Genomic DNA, 13,425 nt, shown 5'->3' with positions numbered 1-13,425 from the left:
TGGGGGGGGGGATTATTTTGGCACCTAGCAGCACAAAATAAAAGGTCTGACTGCTCAAGATGCTTGGAAATAGGTCCAACGGTGGACCAGCGTGTGCGTTTAGGGAGTGGGGTGACCTGAGCTCTGTGAGCAAGGACTTGACTGGAGATTTGCTTAACCATTCTTGCTAAATGTTGCATTCTTCTCAAACAGCTACAACTGTATATGCATTCACACAGCAAGTCTTCGAGTTTGGCTCGGAGATGGAGTAACTTGTTCAACATCTAGCTTGTGTGTTTTGGGGAAAGTGAGTATGTATCCCACATCTGTTGCTAAGGGTAATGATGTTAGGGACAGTATAGGATGAATCCCAATAATTGTTTCCCAAAAAATTTGATTTTGTAATGTCAGTCCTGGTTATAGTTAACAATCTTTCCTTTAAAGTGCCTACATTATTACACTATTTGTTAATTGTGGAAAAAATTCAGATAAAAATCTTCTGCATATGTATTAGTATATTTTTTAAATAACAGTATACAATAAAATCAGGGTGAGGGTTGGAAATGCTTTTGCAAGTTAATCTGTGCTTTTCCCGTGGGTGGCACTGTCTGCTTTTTTAATTAAAGGATGGGGCCAATCTCTCAAAGGCCCTAGGATCCAAGCTGTATAGTGGGACTGCCAGGTCAACGTGGATTTGATCTAATTCCAACTGTTGGGGGGAGGTTTTTAGGTTGGAATAGAATAAAAACTATTCTTTCATCCAAGATGGACCATTTTTTTTTAGTGGAGAACAAGTTGGGGTGGAGTTTGAAACTCCCAAGCAGGGAGCCAAGTGCAATAAAAAATGTAACATTTTTTTAAAAAATTTTTAAGTCATTTGAGCAGACCGCGTTCTGGATCCGACGACTCAAATGGGGTGCAGTCACCTGTTTGTGATAGTCCAGGAAACAACCACTTTACAAGAGTGGCAGCGAAACGCGGGGAAGAGGGGGGAGAAGGATACAGTAGCCTAGCCCGAGGTTATCCGGAAAGAGGGGGCAGGGGGGCGCCGGAAGGGGCGGGGAGGGGACGCGGCTGACCCGGGGCGGCGGGAGATGGCTCATCGCCAGCAACCACAGTGACATGCTGGGTCTCCGCGATCCTCATAGCCTCGCCAGAGTCGTCATACCCCGAGGGTATGATCTGCGATTGGCAACTTCAGACGGGGAGGCCCTGGACATGCCGCTGGCTTGAGCAGGGGGACCTTGGGTGTGCGGCATGACGGGGATCTTGAAGTCCGCAATGACGGTGGTATAGGCGAGCAGCCCAGTGTAGTGTTGTGTACTAATGGTTTTTCTTTGAGTTGACTGTAGCTCACGCAGCTCCTCCTGTCGAGTGCGAGTTGACCAGAGGGTCCCTCTCGCGAAGCATGGTAACGTTCGTGAGAGGCTGATACGCCTACACCTTCCTCAGTGGATCACCTGGCCACTCACATGCCCGCACCGAAGGTCATGAGCGACTCTCTTGGATGGAGTCCCCAGAGCCGGAGAGCCAGGGTTGAAGGGCCAGGCGGTGCCCCAACGGAACCATTGTCCGTCATATCGTGAAACTCTTCTATCCCGACCTGTTCTAATAATTGCGCCAACAGTTGTTTGCCTTCTCACCAAGCTTGCTTGCCTATTGTCCTGCTAGCCCATCCCAGCCTTGTGCAGGTCTACCAATTTATCCCTGATGTGTCTTACCAAGGCTCTGCTGGTCTTGGCCCTTGTGGAGGAGGTTTGGGAGTCTGTTTGATTGAGTGTGTGACAGGTGTCTTTTATTACAGCGTGAACGAGTTCAAACAGGTGCCAGTTTAATAACCAGGGTTAATGTAGGGCAGAATAGGAGTGCTTCTTAAAGAAAAACTCTTACCAGGTCTGTGAGAGCCGGAATTCTTAGCTGGTTGGTAGGTGATCAAATACTTATGTCATGCAAGTAAAATGCAAATATAACTTACTTAAAAATCATACAATGTGATTTTCTGGATTTTGTTATAGATTCCGTCCTCTCACAGTTGAAGTTGTACCTATGATAAAAAAAATTAACGACCGTTGTCTACATGCTTTGTAAGTAGGAAAACCTTGCAAAATCGGCAGTGTATCAAATACTGTTCTCCCCACTGTAAATGCATATTAAATCTCATATAAAATCAGTCCAATGATAGTTCATATGTGTAACAACATTTGGTACACATTTTTGCAAACCAAACAGCGAGTTGCAGTAATCCAGACGGGAGATGACAAGTGCCTGGATTAGGACCTGCGCCGCTTCCTGTGTGAGGCAGGGTCGTACTCTGCGAAATATCATGGTACAGCTACAAGGACACGCAATCATTACGGTACTTTTTAAATGGTAAGGTTACAAACATTATGATGAATAGAATTGAAACTTATGGTAAATGGTGAAATAAGTATAGCCAGTTATAATTGTAATGGCTTAACAGATAATAAGAAAAGACAAAATCGGTTATTACCTGGCTAAAAGAGAAGGAATAGAATATCTATTGTTTACAGGAAACTCGTTCAACAATTTTAGATTAAGTGTTGTGGAAATAGGACTTGGGGGGGGGGGGGATACGGTAAAGAAACTCAAAAGGTGTGATGATGTTAACTAACAATCATTTTGATCTGAATGTGCAAATTGTCCAAAACAGATCCGCATAGTAGATGGTACTTTTAAATATGTTATTGGACCATAAATTGATTTGGCTCATTAATCTATATGATCCAAATAATGATGATCCACGCTTCTTTGAAAATAAATAAATAAAAATAAAATAAATAATATATATATATATATATATATAGTATATACAAACTATTCCCCTCATGCACAAGGGAATCCAGAAAGTCATGGATATATTGGAACTAGTGCATATATGGAGGCTTAAATATCCCGACCTAGTGAGACATACATGGCAGAGGCTCAATGAAGCTAGTCGTCTTGACTACTTTGTTATTCTCGTTGGCACCAAAAGTTTTAAAAAAGCAAGAGAGAATGCCAAGAGTGTGAAAAGATGTCATCAAGGCAAAGGGTGGCTACTTTGAATAATCTGAAATATTTTTGGAATTGTTTAACACTCTTTTGGTTACTACATGATTCCATTTAGTTTTTTCATCGTTTTGATGTCTTCACTATTATTCTACAATGTACAAAATAGTAAAAATAAAGAAAAACCCTGAATGAGTAGATGTGTCCAAACTTTTGACTGGTACTGTGTGTGTGTGTGTGTGTGTGTGTGTGTGTGTGTGTGTGTGTGTGTGTGTGTAAAATATATATGATTGTAAATGATGCAGACAATTACATTGATAGAACCCAAATCTATTTGCAATTTTTTAAAATAAAAATAAACTAACAAAAGCTACACAAGTAAGATGTTCTTAAGCTTGCTAAAGGTGGGTTTGGAAACACAACCCAGGCTAGTCTAGCTAGTACAGAGAGCTAGAGAGATGGCAGGGCACTACCAACTGGTTTGACATTGATAACACCCGTTAATAATTTTACTAGCAGTACAGAGAGCTACTGACCGGTTTGACGTTGATAACCAGTGTGATGCCGTGCTCCAGCAGCATGTCCTGAGCGATACGAGACACGGTCTTCTCCACCAGCACCAGGTTGGGACGCACGTCCACTATACGCTGAACATAGTTCTTCAGAAACTCATGCTCCTGGGTAACAAAGACACTGACAAAGATTACATTTTCTTTTTCTTAATTTCTAGAAATTGTGGATGGGTGCTAGCAAATGGGGAATTACTAACTGGCTGACCTGAAGCACAATGGGGTCAATGCAGGTGAACTTGGTCTCCTCTCTGTAGAGATACTCTATAGAACACTTCAGAAGCAGGATCTTGGGGTTCTTGATGTACGAGTTCATCTAAAATATGATCAAATTGTACTTTATTGAGTTCACAGACAAGCAATAAACTGCATCCTTCTGGCTGTGTTTACAGGGAGAGATGGTAGTTGTTACATAAGAGAAGGGAACTTACTTTTTTGTGGGCAATGTTCTTGGTACAGACAAAGCCATTCACTACCGCAGAGTCAAACTTCTTCCCTCCAGGAATCTAAAAAAACAACAAAAAAAACCCCAGAAAGAATGAAGTTTAAAAGACAGCCATTTTGGTTACCTAAAATCACTCATCAGTCTACTCCTGCAGTATGTGCAGTCTAAGTAAAGCCAAATGACTAAGACCTGATTCAGAGTTGAAAGAAATGCAGGCAACGCAGACTTCTGCGTAAATCGTTCATTGAGGTCAATATGGAGACCTGCAAGGAAAGTCGAGTTAATCAACCAGACCTCAAGTCAGAATAGAGCACTGTCAGTGAGGTACCTTCTTGACGTGAACCAGTTGTCTGATGTCCATGTCATCATCACAGCTGCGAACGTCCGGCCGCACCGTCTGCACTACCTGCCTCACCACGGGAACGATGATGTCACGCCAGGAGAGGCACAGGGACTCGCTGTACAGCAACTGCTGCAGCAGCGCCATCATGTGGCTGTGGTTGGCAGAGCTGTGGAGGGGGAGAGAAGTTAGCCGTTTTCTTTGCAAGAGAAAACAGCTGTTTTTTGGCCAGTATAACATGCAAAGTCACCAGCTAAAAATGTTTACATAACACCATAGTACACTAATTCATACTGAGAGATCTCTACTTCGTCTAAAGAATGACTTATATGTTCAGTTCCAGTTCAATTTAGTAGGCTAGAGACTAGTCTTTACATTCCAAACCTCCCACTTCTCACTAGCGCCTAGCATTTCCTGTACTCACATACATATTTAATGAACAAAAAAAAGGATTGACAAACATTTGAGCAACTTTCAAACCTCTAAAGTTATCCGACTGTACTCACAGTAGCCTCTCCATGGCCTCCTTCTCCCCGTTCTCCTCTCTGAGCTGGTCCAGGGAGCTGTGGTGCCAGCCCAGAGGAGTGAACAGCACCTCCTTAGCTTTCTCCTCCACACGACGGTTAAACAGGGACTCTGCAGCACACAGAGAGCGATAGCTTGGTTTACAGCTACAGTACATTAGGTTCAGTACCAACTGCTTGTTCAATAGAATGAATACACAGCTGCTCAAGAGTTGAAAAGTGTACCAATTGCAAAAAAATATCCATAACGAATCCAGACTAAACTAGGAAGTGGGGAGTTCCTACCTTTGATGAAAGCGTCACTGATGGAGATATTCTGTCCTCCGTCCTCTGAGACCAGGTACTCTGATATAGGAGAAAGAGGAGAAACGCATAAATACACAACTCCACCTTCCATAAACGTATAACTGTTATGGGAACTGGCTGAGCAAACAAATAGGTTAAGTTCCTCTTTGTATGCTATTGCAGATTAAGGTGAATCGATCAAAATAAAAGTCTACGTAAAGGCGTTTGCTTTCAGCAAGACAATAGCAACCCATCATTCTAGTGAAGAGGGATAGGACTGTCCCTGTTTAGGTGGAAACGATGGGGGTGGGACAGTGTGTGTGTTTGTTGCGCCGTACCTTTCTGCTCCTTGGGGTGCGGGGGTACATGGGGGTACTTGGACTGTTTCTTGATGTGGAAGTTGACGTTGTCCTGCTCCATATTGAGGTTGATGGAGGCAGCAGAGTCACTATCCACCACTGACTGGAAACTACTAACTGACGTCCTCTTACTGGGGCTGGATGAGTCTGACGAGGGGGAGGGGGGGTGCATTGATTGATTGATTGATTGATTAATTGTTAGATCTTTATTAGCACATTGAAAACATGTAATTTGTCTTGTTAATGCATAACAGCATGGAGGGGGAGTACACACTAGTTATATAGTTCAAGATCTCAGTAGTAAGAGAAATACTAAGAGAAATCTCAAAGGCATTCCAGAAAGACTCAACTACCTATTGTTTACTCTCAATATTAAAGGCCTAGTGCAGTCAAAAATGTGATTTACCTGTCTTTTATATACAGTTGAAGTCGGAAGTTTACATACACTTAGGTTGGAGTCATTAAAACTCGTTTTTCAACCACTCCACACATTTCTAGTTAACAAACTATAGTTTTGGCAAGTCGGTAAAGACATCTACTTTGCGCAAGACACAAGTAATTTTTCCAACAATTGTTTACAGACAGATTAATTCACTGTATCACAATTCCAGTGGGTCAGAAGTTTACATACACTAAGTTGACTGTGCCTTTAAACAGCTTGGAAAATCCCAGAAAATTATGTCATGGCTTTAGATGCTTCTGATAGGCTAATTGACATAATTTGAGTCAATTGGAGGTGTACCTGCGGATGTATTTCAAGGCCTACTTCGCTGTTACCCAGAAATGATTTGATATTGAGAAGAAAATGGCTGCATTGGACCTTTAAGAAGAAAGCAGGCATAGATATGATGCTGGTTGTTGTAATGTTTAGCCTGAGGGCTAAAGTCACAAGGCATGCTGGGATACATACTGGCTGTGACATAGTCATTCTCGTCAGCCACCTGGTCTGTGTCACTGTCGTCAAACTTGATGTCTTTGAACCAGGAGGGTTCTGAGTGTCCCTCCAGAGAGTTGACACTGTCACTGTCAGGAGACGGGGTCTCAGAGAACTCTGTGCTCTGAAGAGAAGACAGAACATCATCATCATCCTTACCATCACCCTCTTAATTGAAGTGTGGTGAGCTTTTAGTGCCCTTCGGCTGCAGTGGCATCACTGCTGCACAAAGTTGTTGGAGGAGTGGCTACATGTAATAAGTGGCTATAGGGAGAAGTATGCAGACTCGTCCCCTTATTCCCACAAAACAGTATCTCACCTGGAGGGGGCGATAGAGAGCGTACTCATCCCTGAACAGCTGGTCGTGGTGAGTGACACAGTCCAACCAACGACCGTCTACCACAGCCTGACCAATGGCTATTGCCTGGGCCCTGTAAGAGTATGAGTGAGTGAGACAAACAGACAGAGCGAGAGAAAGATGGAAGAGCGAGAGAGGGAGAGAAGATGTAGGCAAGAGAGAAAACATTTTCTAACTCATGTAATCTCTTCTTTATACAATATTGTTATTCAGACATCAGTCAGGTAGCCATGATACAGTATGTCTATACCTGGTGGAGATGGTTCCACTCCTCAGCAGCCAGTTGACCAGCTCCTTCCCCACAATGCAGTTGGGGTATGTACGGAGCCAGTAGCGGTGGTCCTGAAACTCCATGCCAGTAGTGTTGTGACAAATCTTCTTCCACAGGTCTTTGAGCTGGGACGAGTCCTACATGTCATGAAAGTCAGTCGGTGAAAAATCTGTTGTTATTGTATGCTTTGTCAACAATGGAGAGTAAATTGGAGTGAAAAAAATATACAGACAGGGCTAGAAAGAGAATAGAGGGAGAGCGTAAGGACAAGATGGAAAGAGGGAGAGAGTGAGAGAAAGGGATGCAGAGATATATAGAAGGGGAAAGAGGAAAGTAAAGAAAGAGAGAATCCTTACCAGCAGTATCTTCCTCTCCTCTTCACTGTGGTCAGGTTTGGGCATGGTCCTACTGGTCTGGGGGCTCACTGAGCTGTCATAAGAGGGCACCATGGAGGAGCCAGACCTGTCCAGGGACAGGTTGGTCACACTGGCTGACCTGGATATGACAGGGATGGCATTACAGGACCTGCAGGGCATTCTGCACTCTATTTCTCTGAGTATGTGTGTGTTCATGTGGGGGAGAAACCTTGAACTTCTCATTCCAAAATCATAGGCATTAATATGGGGTTGGTCCCCCCTTTGCTGCTATAACAGCCTCCGCTCTTCTGGGAAGGCTTTGCACTAGATGTTGGAACATTTCTGCGAGGACTTACTTCCATTCAACCACAAGAGCATTAGTGAGGTCGGCACTGATATTGGGTGATTAGGCCTGGCTCGCAGTCGGCGTTCTAATTGATCCTAAAACTGTTCAATGGGGTTGAGGTCAGGGCTCTGTGCAGGGCAGTCAAGTTCTTCCACACCGATCTCGTCAAACCATTTCTGTATGGAACTCGCTTTGTGCACGGGGGCATTGTCATGCTGAAACATGAAAGGGCCTTCCGCAAACTGTTGCCACAAAGTTGGAAGCACAGAATTGTCTAGAATGTCATTGTATGCTGTAGCGTTAAGAAAAACAGCCCCGACCATTTTTCCTCCAACAAACTTTACAGTTGCCACTATGCATTGGGGCAGGCAGCATTCTCCTGGCATCCGCCAAACCCAGATTCGTTCGTCGGACTGCCAAATGGTGAAGTGTGATTCATCACACCAGAGATTGTGTTTCCACTGCTCCAGAGTTCAATGGCGGCGAGCTTTACACCACTCTAGCCGATGCTTGGCATCCCGCATGGTGATCTAACACGGAACCCAAACCGGCTGTGCGCGTGCGCTATTGTGCATAAATTTATTTTGTCCGCCTACACCAAACGCGATCACGACACGCAGGTTAAAATATCAAAACAAACTCTGAACCAATGACATTCATTTGGGGACAGGTCGAAAAGCATTAAACATGTATGGCAATTTAGCTAGTTAGCTTGCACTTGCTAGCTAATTTGTCCTATTTAGCTAGCTTGCTGTTGCTAGCTAATTTGTCCTGGGATATAAACATTGAGTTATTTTACCTGAAATGCACAAGGCCCTCTACTCTGACAATTAATCCACACATAAAACGGACAACCGAATCGTTTCTAGTCTCTCCTCCTTCCAGGCCTTTTCATCTTTGAACTTATATGGTGATCGCATCTACACTTTCATAGTATTACCACGACAACCGGCAAATCAGTTCGTCTTTCAATCACCCACGTGTGTATAATTAATGAGGAGATGGCACGTGAGTACCTGCTTCTATAAACCAATGAGGAGATGGGAGAGGCAGGACTTGCAGCGCGATCTGCGTCAGAAATAGAAAGGAGTTCTATTTTAGCCCTTGGCATCGCAGACGCTCGTTGGCGCGTGCGAGCAGTGTGGGTGCAATAATTGAATAACATGGATTTCGAAATGTATTTTGCAACGCTCGCGCACGTGACGTGTCCGGTCTGGTCAGCATGTTAGGCTTGTGTGAGGCTGCTTGGCCACGGAAACCCATTTCATGAAGCTCCCGACGAACTGCTCTTGTGCTGACATTGCTTCCAGAGGCAGTTTGGAACTCGGTAGGGAGTGTTGCAACGATTTAATACACCTGTCAGCAACGGGTGTGACTAAAATAGCTGAATCCACTAGTTTTAAGGGGTGTCCACATACTTTTGTATATATCACATATATCTCTCTCTGTAGGGTGCACCATCAGAGAACAGGGCACCAAAATACAAGCCCTAAACAGAGTTGGGAAAAAAACTAGTTGTAGAAGGGTTCTATAAAAATATGGACCAAAAGCAGACACTCACCGCTTCCTTATTGGGGACTTGCCTCCATCCTCTTGAAGCCCAGTCAGTCTAGAATTCATACCTCTGCTCTGAGACTCCTGGTGAATCAAACTGACACACACGCAAACTAATTCATACCTGAACTAAATCATTTGACTTTGACGTCCATGTAACACTACCGTAACTAGTTATGGTAGACGTATGCAGAAGTGTCAATATGGTAGGGCTAGAACGGTAAGGCTCAACTCAAAAGTAAAAGAAAGCCAAAACTGTTACAAGCTGTCAGAGAAGTTTGAATGGTCATAAAAACAACAGCAGGACTCACTTCTTTCTCATCCCAATGGGAGTTTTTCTACACCAGGAAAGAAAGGGACAAATAGTTTCTTTGAGACATGTCGTTAGGAGCAGGAGTATCCCACTGATGATTGGATCAAAGCGAGTCACGTGGTTTAATGGAATGGAATGTTATTAGCTCAAAGCGAGTCACATGGTTTAATGGGATGGAATGTTATTAGCTCAAAGCGAGTCACGTGGTTTAATGGGATGGAATGTTATTAGCTCAAAGCGAGTCACATGTTTTTAATGGGATGGAATGTTATTAGCTCAAAGCGAGTCACGTGGTTTAATGGGGATGGAATGTTATTAGCTCAAAGCGAGTCACGTGGTTTAATGGGATGGAATGTTGTTAGCTCAAAGCGAGACACATGGTTTAATGGGATGGATGTTGTTAGCTCAAAGCGAGTCACGTGGTTTAATGGGATGGAATGTTATTACCTCAAAGCGAGTCACGTGGTTTAATGGGATGGAATGTTATTAGCTCAAAGCGAGTCACATGGTTTAATGGGATGGAATGTTGTTAGCTCAAAGCGAGACATTGTTTAATGGGATGGAATGTTGTTAGCTCAAAGGAGTCACGTGGTTTAATGGGATGGAATGTTATTAGCTCAAAGCGAGTCACGTGGTTAATGGGATGGAATGTTATTAGCTCAAAGCGAGTCACATGGTTTAATGGATGGAATGTTATTAGCTCAAAGCGAGTCACGTGGTTTAATGGGATGGAATGTTATTAGCTCAAAGCGAGTCACGTGGTTTAATGGGATGGAATGTTGTTAGCTCAAAGCGGAGTCACAGGTTTAATGGGATGGAATGTTGTTAGCTCAAGCGAGACATTGTTTAATGGGATGGAATGTTGTTCCTAAAGCGAGTCACGTGGTTTAATGGGATGGAATGTTATTAGCTCAAAGCGAGTCACGTGGTTTAATGGGATGGAATGTTATTAGCTCAAAGCGAGTCACATTTTGTTAATGGGATGGAATGTTGTTAGTGGTAATCAATTACACAATAGCATACGTTCTCTTACAAAATCAAACAAGGTCTGTCTTTGAAAAACACAACCCCAATTTCTTTTCATTATTATTATTATTTTTTGCATTGACAATTTATGATTATAAAATGGATCTGAAAAATTGCTGAGATGGTTTTTCAATAAAAGACATCCAATGAAAGCGGCCATGCTGGGAGAAAGAACCCACCCAGTATACAGGGGAAGAAAAGGAGGACAGGCGGATGGGATGGGCAGGGAGGTAGAGGACATGGGGGTGAAGAGCGCCTAGTGTGTCTCTCTCCTCTGTCTCCTCAACTCTGCATTTGAAGGAAAGACAAGATGAGAGTAGGAATACACAGAGGGAAACATGGAGGCTATACACAGAGAGAAACATGGAGGCTATACACAGAGGGAAACATGGAGGCTATACACGAGGGAACATGGAGGCTATACACAGAGAGAAAACATGGAGGCTATACACAGAGGGAAACATGGAGGCTATACACAGAGGGAAACATGGAGGCTATACACAGAGAGAAACATGGAGGCTATACACAGAGAGAAAGAAAACACTGAGAAGAAAGGTGAGGTAGGGGAACAAATAGATGACTGGAAGTTGATGCGAGGAGGAGTGCATGCATCTTTGTATGAGGGGAACGGAACGGGACGATTGACTGGGGTCCATGCGAGGGAGGTGTGCATGCCGTAGAGATACAATAACATGTTATTATATATTGATCTATTTAATTATGTGGGCATGCATTCTCACAGAGGTTCCTCTGCTCTCTGTCTCCTCTTAGTTCACCTCTGCCAGGCCAGGTCCTCCTCTAGGAAGATGTTGCGGCTGGATTGCGTCCTCCGACCGGGGTGCGAGGCTCGCTGGTTCCAGGATGCAGACGGAGTTGACGGAGGAGTCAGACAGAGCAGACAGGTCCTCTCCAATGGAGCCAGAATCTGCAGACTGGGAGTAGCTCAGAGCGATCTTACGGCAGTAGGTGCAGGCCCGCAGGTCTCCTACACACCAGTAAACAAGGAGAGGAGGGAGGGAGGGAGGGAGGGAGGGAGGGAGGTAGGGAGGGAGGGAGAGAGAGAGAGAGAGAGAGGTAGGTAGGTAGGTGCAATGGAGGAAGGGAAAGAGACCGAGAGAGGGGAGGAGTCAGTGAGAGGAAGAGCAGGTCCTGCTATGTCCTGCTATGTGATGGAGGCAGTATTGTGGTAACTGTGGTGTGGTCACTGCATGGCATGGTTAGGTCACATCACAGCATCATCAAAGGTCAAACAGATGTTTCATTGGTCTCAGATTCTCACATCACAGCAATGTTCGGGCTATTTCAAACAAGGGGTGCTCAAACACTACTGGTCAACCAGTCAACTTATCCAAAATCCAACTTTGCTAACACACACAGCCACGGCAGAAAACACACCACACCATGCTGAGTGCCCATAGGCCTCTGTGTATACATATCCCCAGAGGTAGACCTCCTAGTGTTTCCTGCAACATATCTAAGTTATAGGTGCAACAATGGACTGAATTCAAACTGGAGTTTAAACTAGTAGGGCCTGTGGTCTTTAACACACTGTGACCCTGCTTTGGGAACAACTTTCGGGGCTGCCCCCCCCCCCACCCACTCCTGTGAGCCTCCCCCATCCCCAAAGCACTCACCTGTGTAGCCCATAAACTTGCCAGGGATTTCCTGGTTGCAGCAGCGGCTGCAGAAGATCTGTCCGCAGAGCCGGCAGTGGTGGCGGCGGCGGAAGGTGGTGAACTTCTCGTTGCAGTCGTAGCACTCCTTACACTGACTGTCTGGCATCCAGTACTGCTTCAGGTCACTGTCCTGCAACCAATCCCAGAGGGTCTGTTTGTAATGCGTCAGTACAATAAACAACAGCAGTGTGACGTGAGGTACGATAAACAACAGCAGTGTGACGTGAGGTACGATAAACAACAGCAGTGTGACGTGAGGTACGATACACAACAGCAGTGTGACGTGAGGTACAATAAACACAGCCGTGTGACGTGAGGTACGATAAACAACAGCAGTGTGACGTGAGGTTACGATAAACACAGCAGTGTGACGTGAGGTACGATAAACAGACAGCAGTGTGACGTGAGGTACGAATACACAACAGCAGTGTGACGTGAGGTACGATACACAACAGGAGTGGTGACAGTGAAGGTACGATACAAGCAACAGCAGTGTGACGTGAGTACGATAACAAAGCAGTGTGGACGTGGAGGTACGATAACAACAGCAGTGTGACGTGAGGTTACAATAACAACAGCAGTGTGACGTGAGGTACAATACACACAGCATGTGACGTGAGGTACAATAAACAACCAGCAGTGTGACGTGAAGGTACAATAACAACAGCAGTGTGATCGTGAGGTACATACACAACAGCAAGTGGTGACCGTGAGGTACATATAAACAACAGCAGTGTGAGCGTGAGGTACAATAAACAACACAGTGTGACGTGAGGTACAATACACAACAGCAGTGTGACGTGGTACAACCAACAGCAGTGTGACGTGAGGTACAGTAAACAACAGAAGTGTGACGTGAGGTACAATAAACAACAGCAGTGTGACGTGAGGTAAAAATAAACAAACACAGTGTGACGTGAGGTACGATACAACACAGCAGTGTTGACGTGAGGGTACCGATACACAACAGCAGTGTGACGTGAGGTACGATACACAACAACAGCAGTGTGAACCCGTGAGGTACAATAAATCAACAGCAGTGTGACGTGAAGGTACAATACAATGCAGCAGTGTGACGTGA

General features: G+C 44.6%; 1 protein-coding gene across 1 annotated transcript in view; it reads right to left on the bottom strand.

Moving 5' to 3' along the window:
* The window catches only part of LOC111959250 (1-phosphatidylinositol 3-phosphate 5-kinase-like), a 36,213-nt gene that overhangs the window by 13,666 nt on the left and 9,122 nt on the right, over nucleotides 1–13,425 (bottom strand). Inside the window, 16 exon segments of the mRNA XM_023980729.2 lie at nucleotides 3,525–3,665; nucleotides 3,766–3,873; nucleotides 3,989–4,063; nucleotides 4,331–4,511; nucleotides 4,849–4,978; nucleotides 5,152–5,211; nucleotides 5,490–5,657; nucleotides 6,421–6,568; nucleotides 6,764–6,875; nucleotides 7,053–7,210; nucleotides 7,430–7,568; nucleotides 9,337–9,426; nucleotides 11,445–11,490; nucleotides 11,493–11,519; nucleotides 11,522–11,653; nucleotides 12,303–12,474. Of these exon segments, the coding sequence (XP_023836497.1) occupies nucleotides 3,525–3,665; nucleotides 3,766–3,873; nucleotides 3,989–4,063; nucleotides 4,331–4,511; nucleotides 4,849–4,978; nucleotides 5,152–5,211; nucleotides 5,490–5,657; nucleotides 6,421–6,568; nucleotides 6,764–6,875; nucleotides 7,053–7,210; nucleotides 7,430–7,568; nucleotides 9,337–9,426; nucleotides 11,445–11,490; nucleotides 11,493–11,519; nucleotides 11,522–11,653; nucleotides 12,303–12,474 (1,887 nt within the window).

Source organism: Salvelinus sp. IW2-2015, linkage group LG36, assembly GCF_002910315.2.
Source record: "Salvelinus sp. IW2-2015 linkage group LG36, ASM291031v2, whole genome shotgun sequence".
Classification (NCBI taxonomy): domain Eukaryota; kingdom Metazoa; phylum Chordata; class Actinopteri; order Salmoniformes; family Salmonidae; genus Salvelinus; species Salvelinus sp. IW2-2015.
The sequence above is the reverse complement of the archived record's forward strand: the minus strand, read 5'-3'. Positions and strand labels throughout refer to the sequence as shown.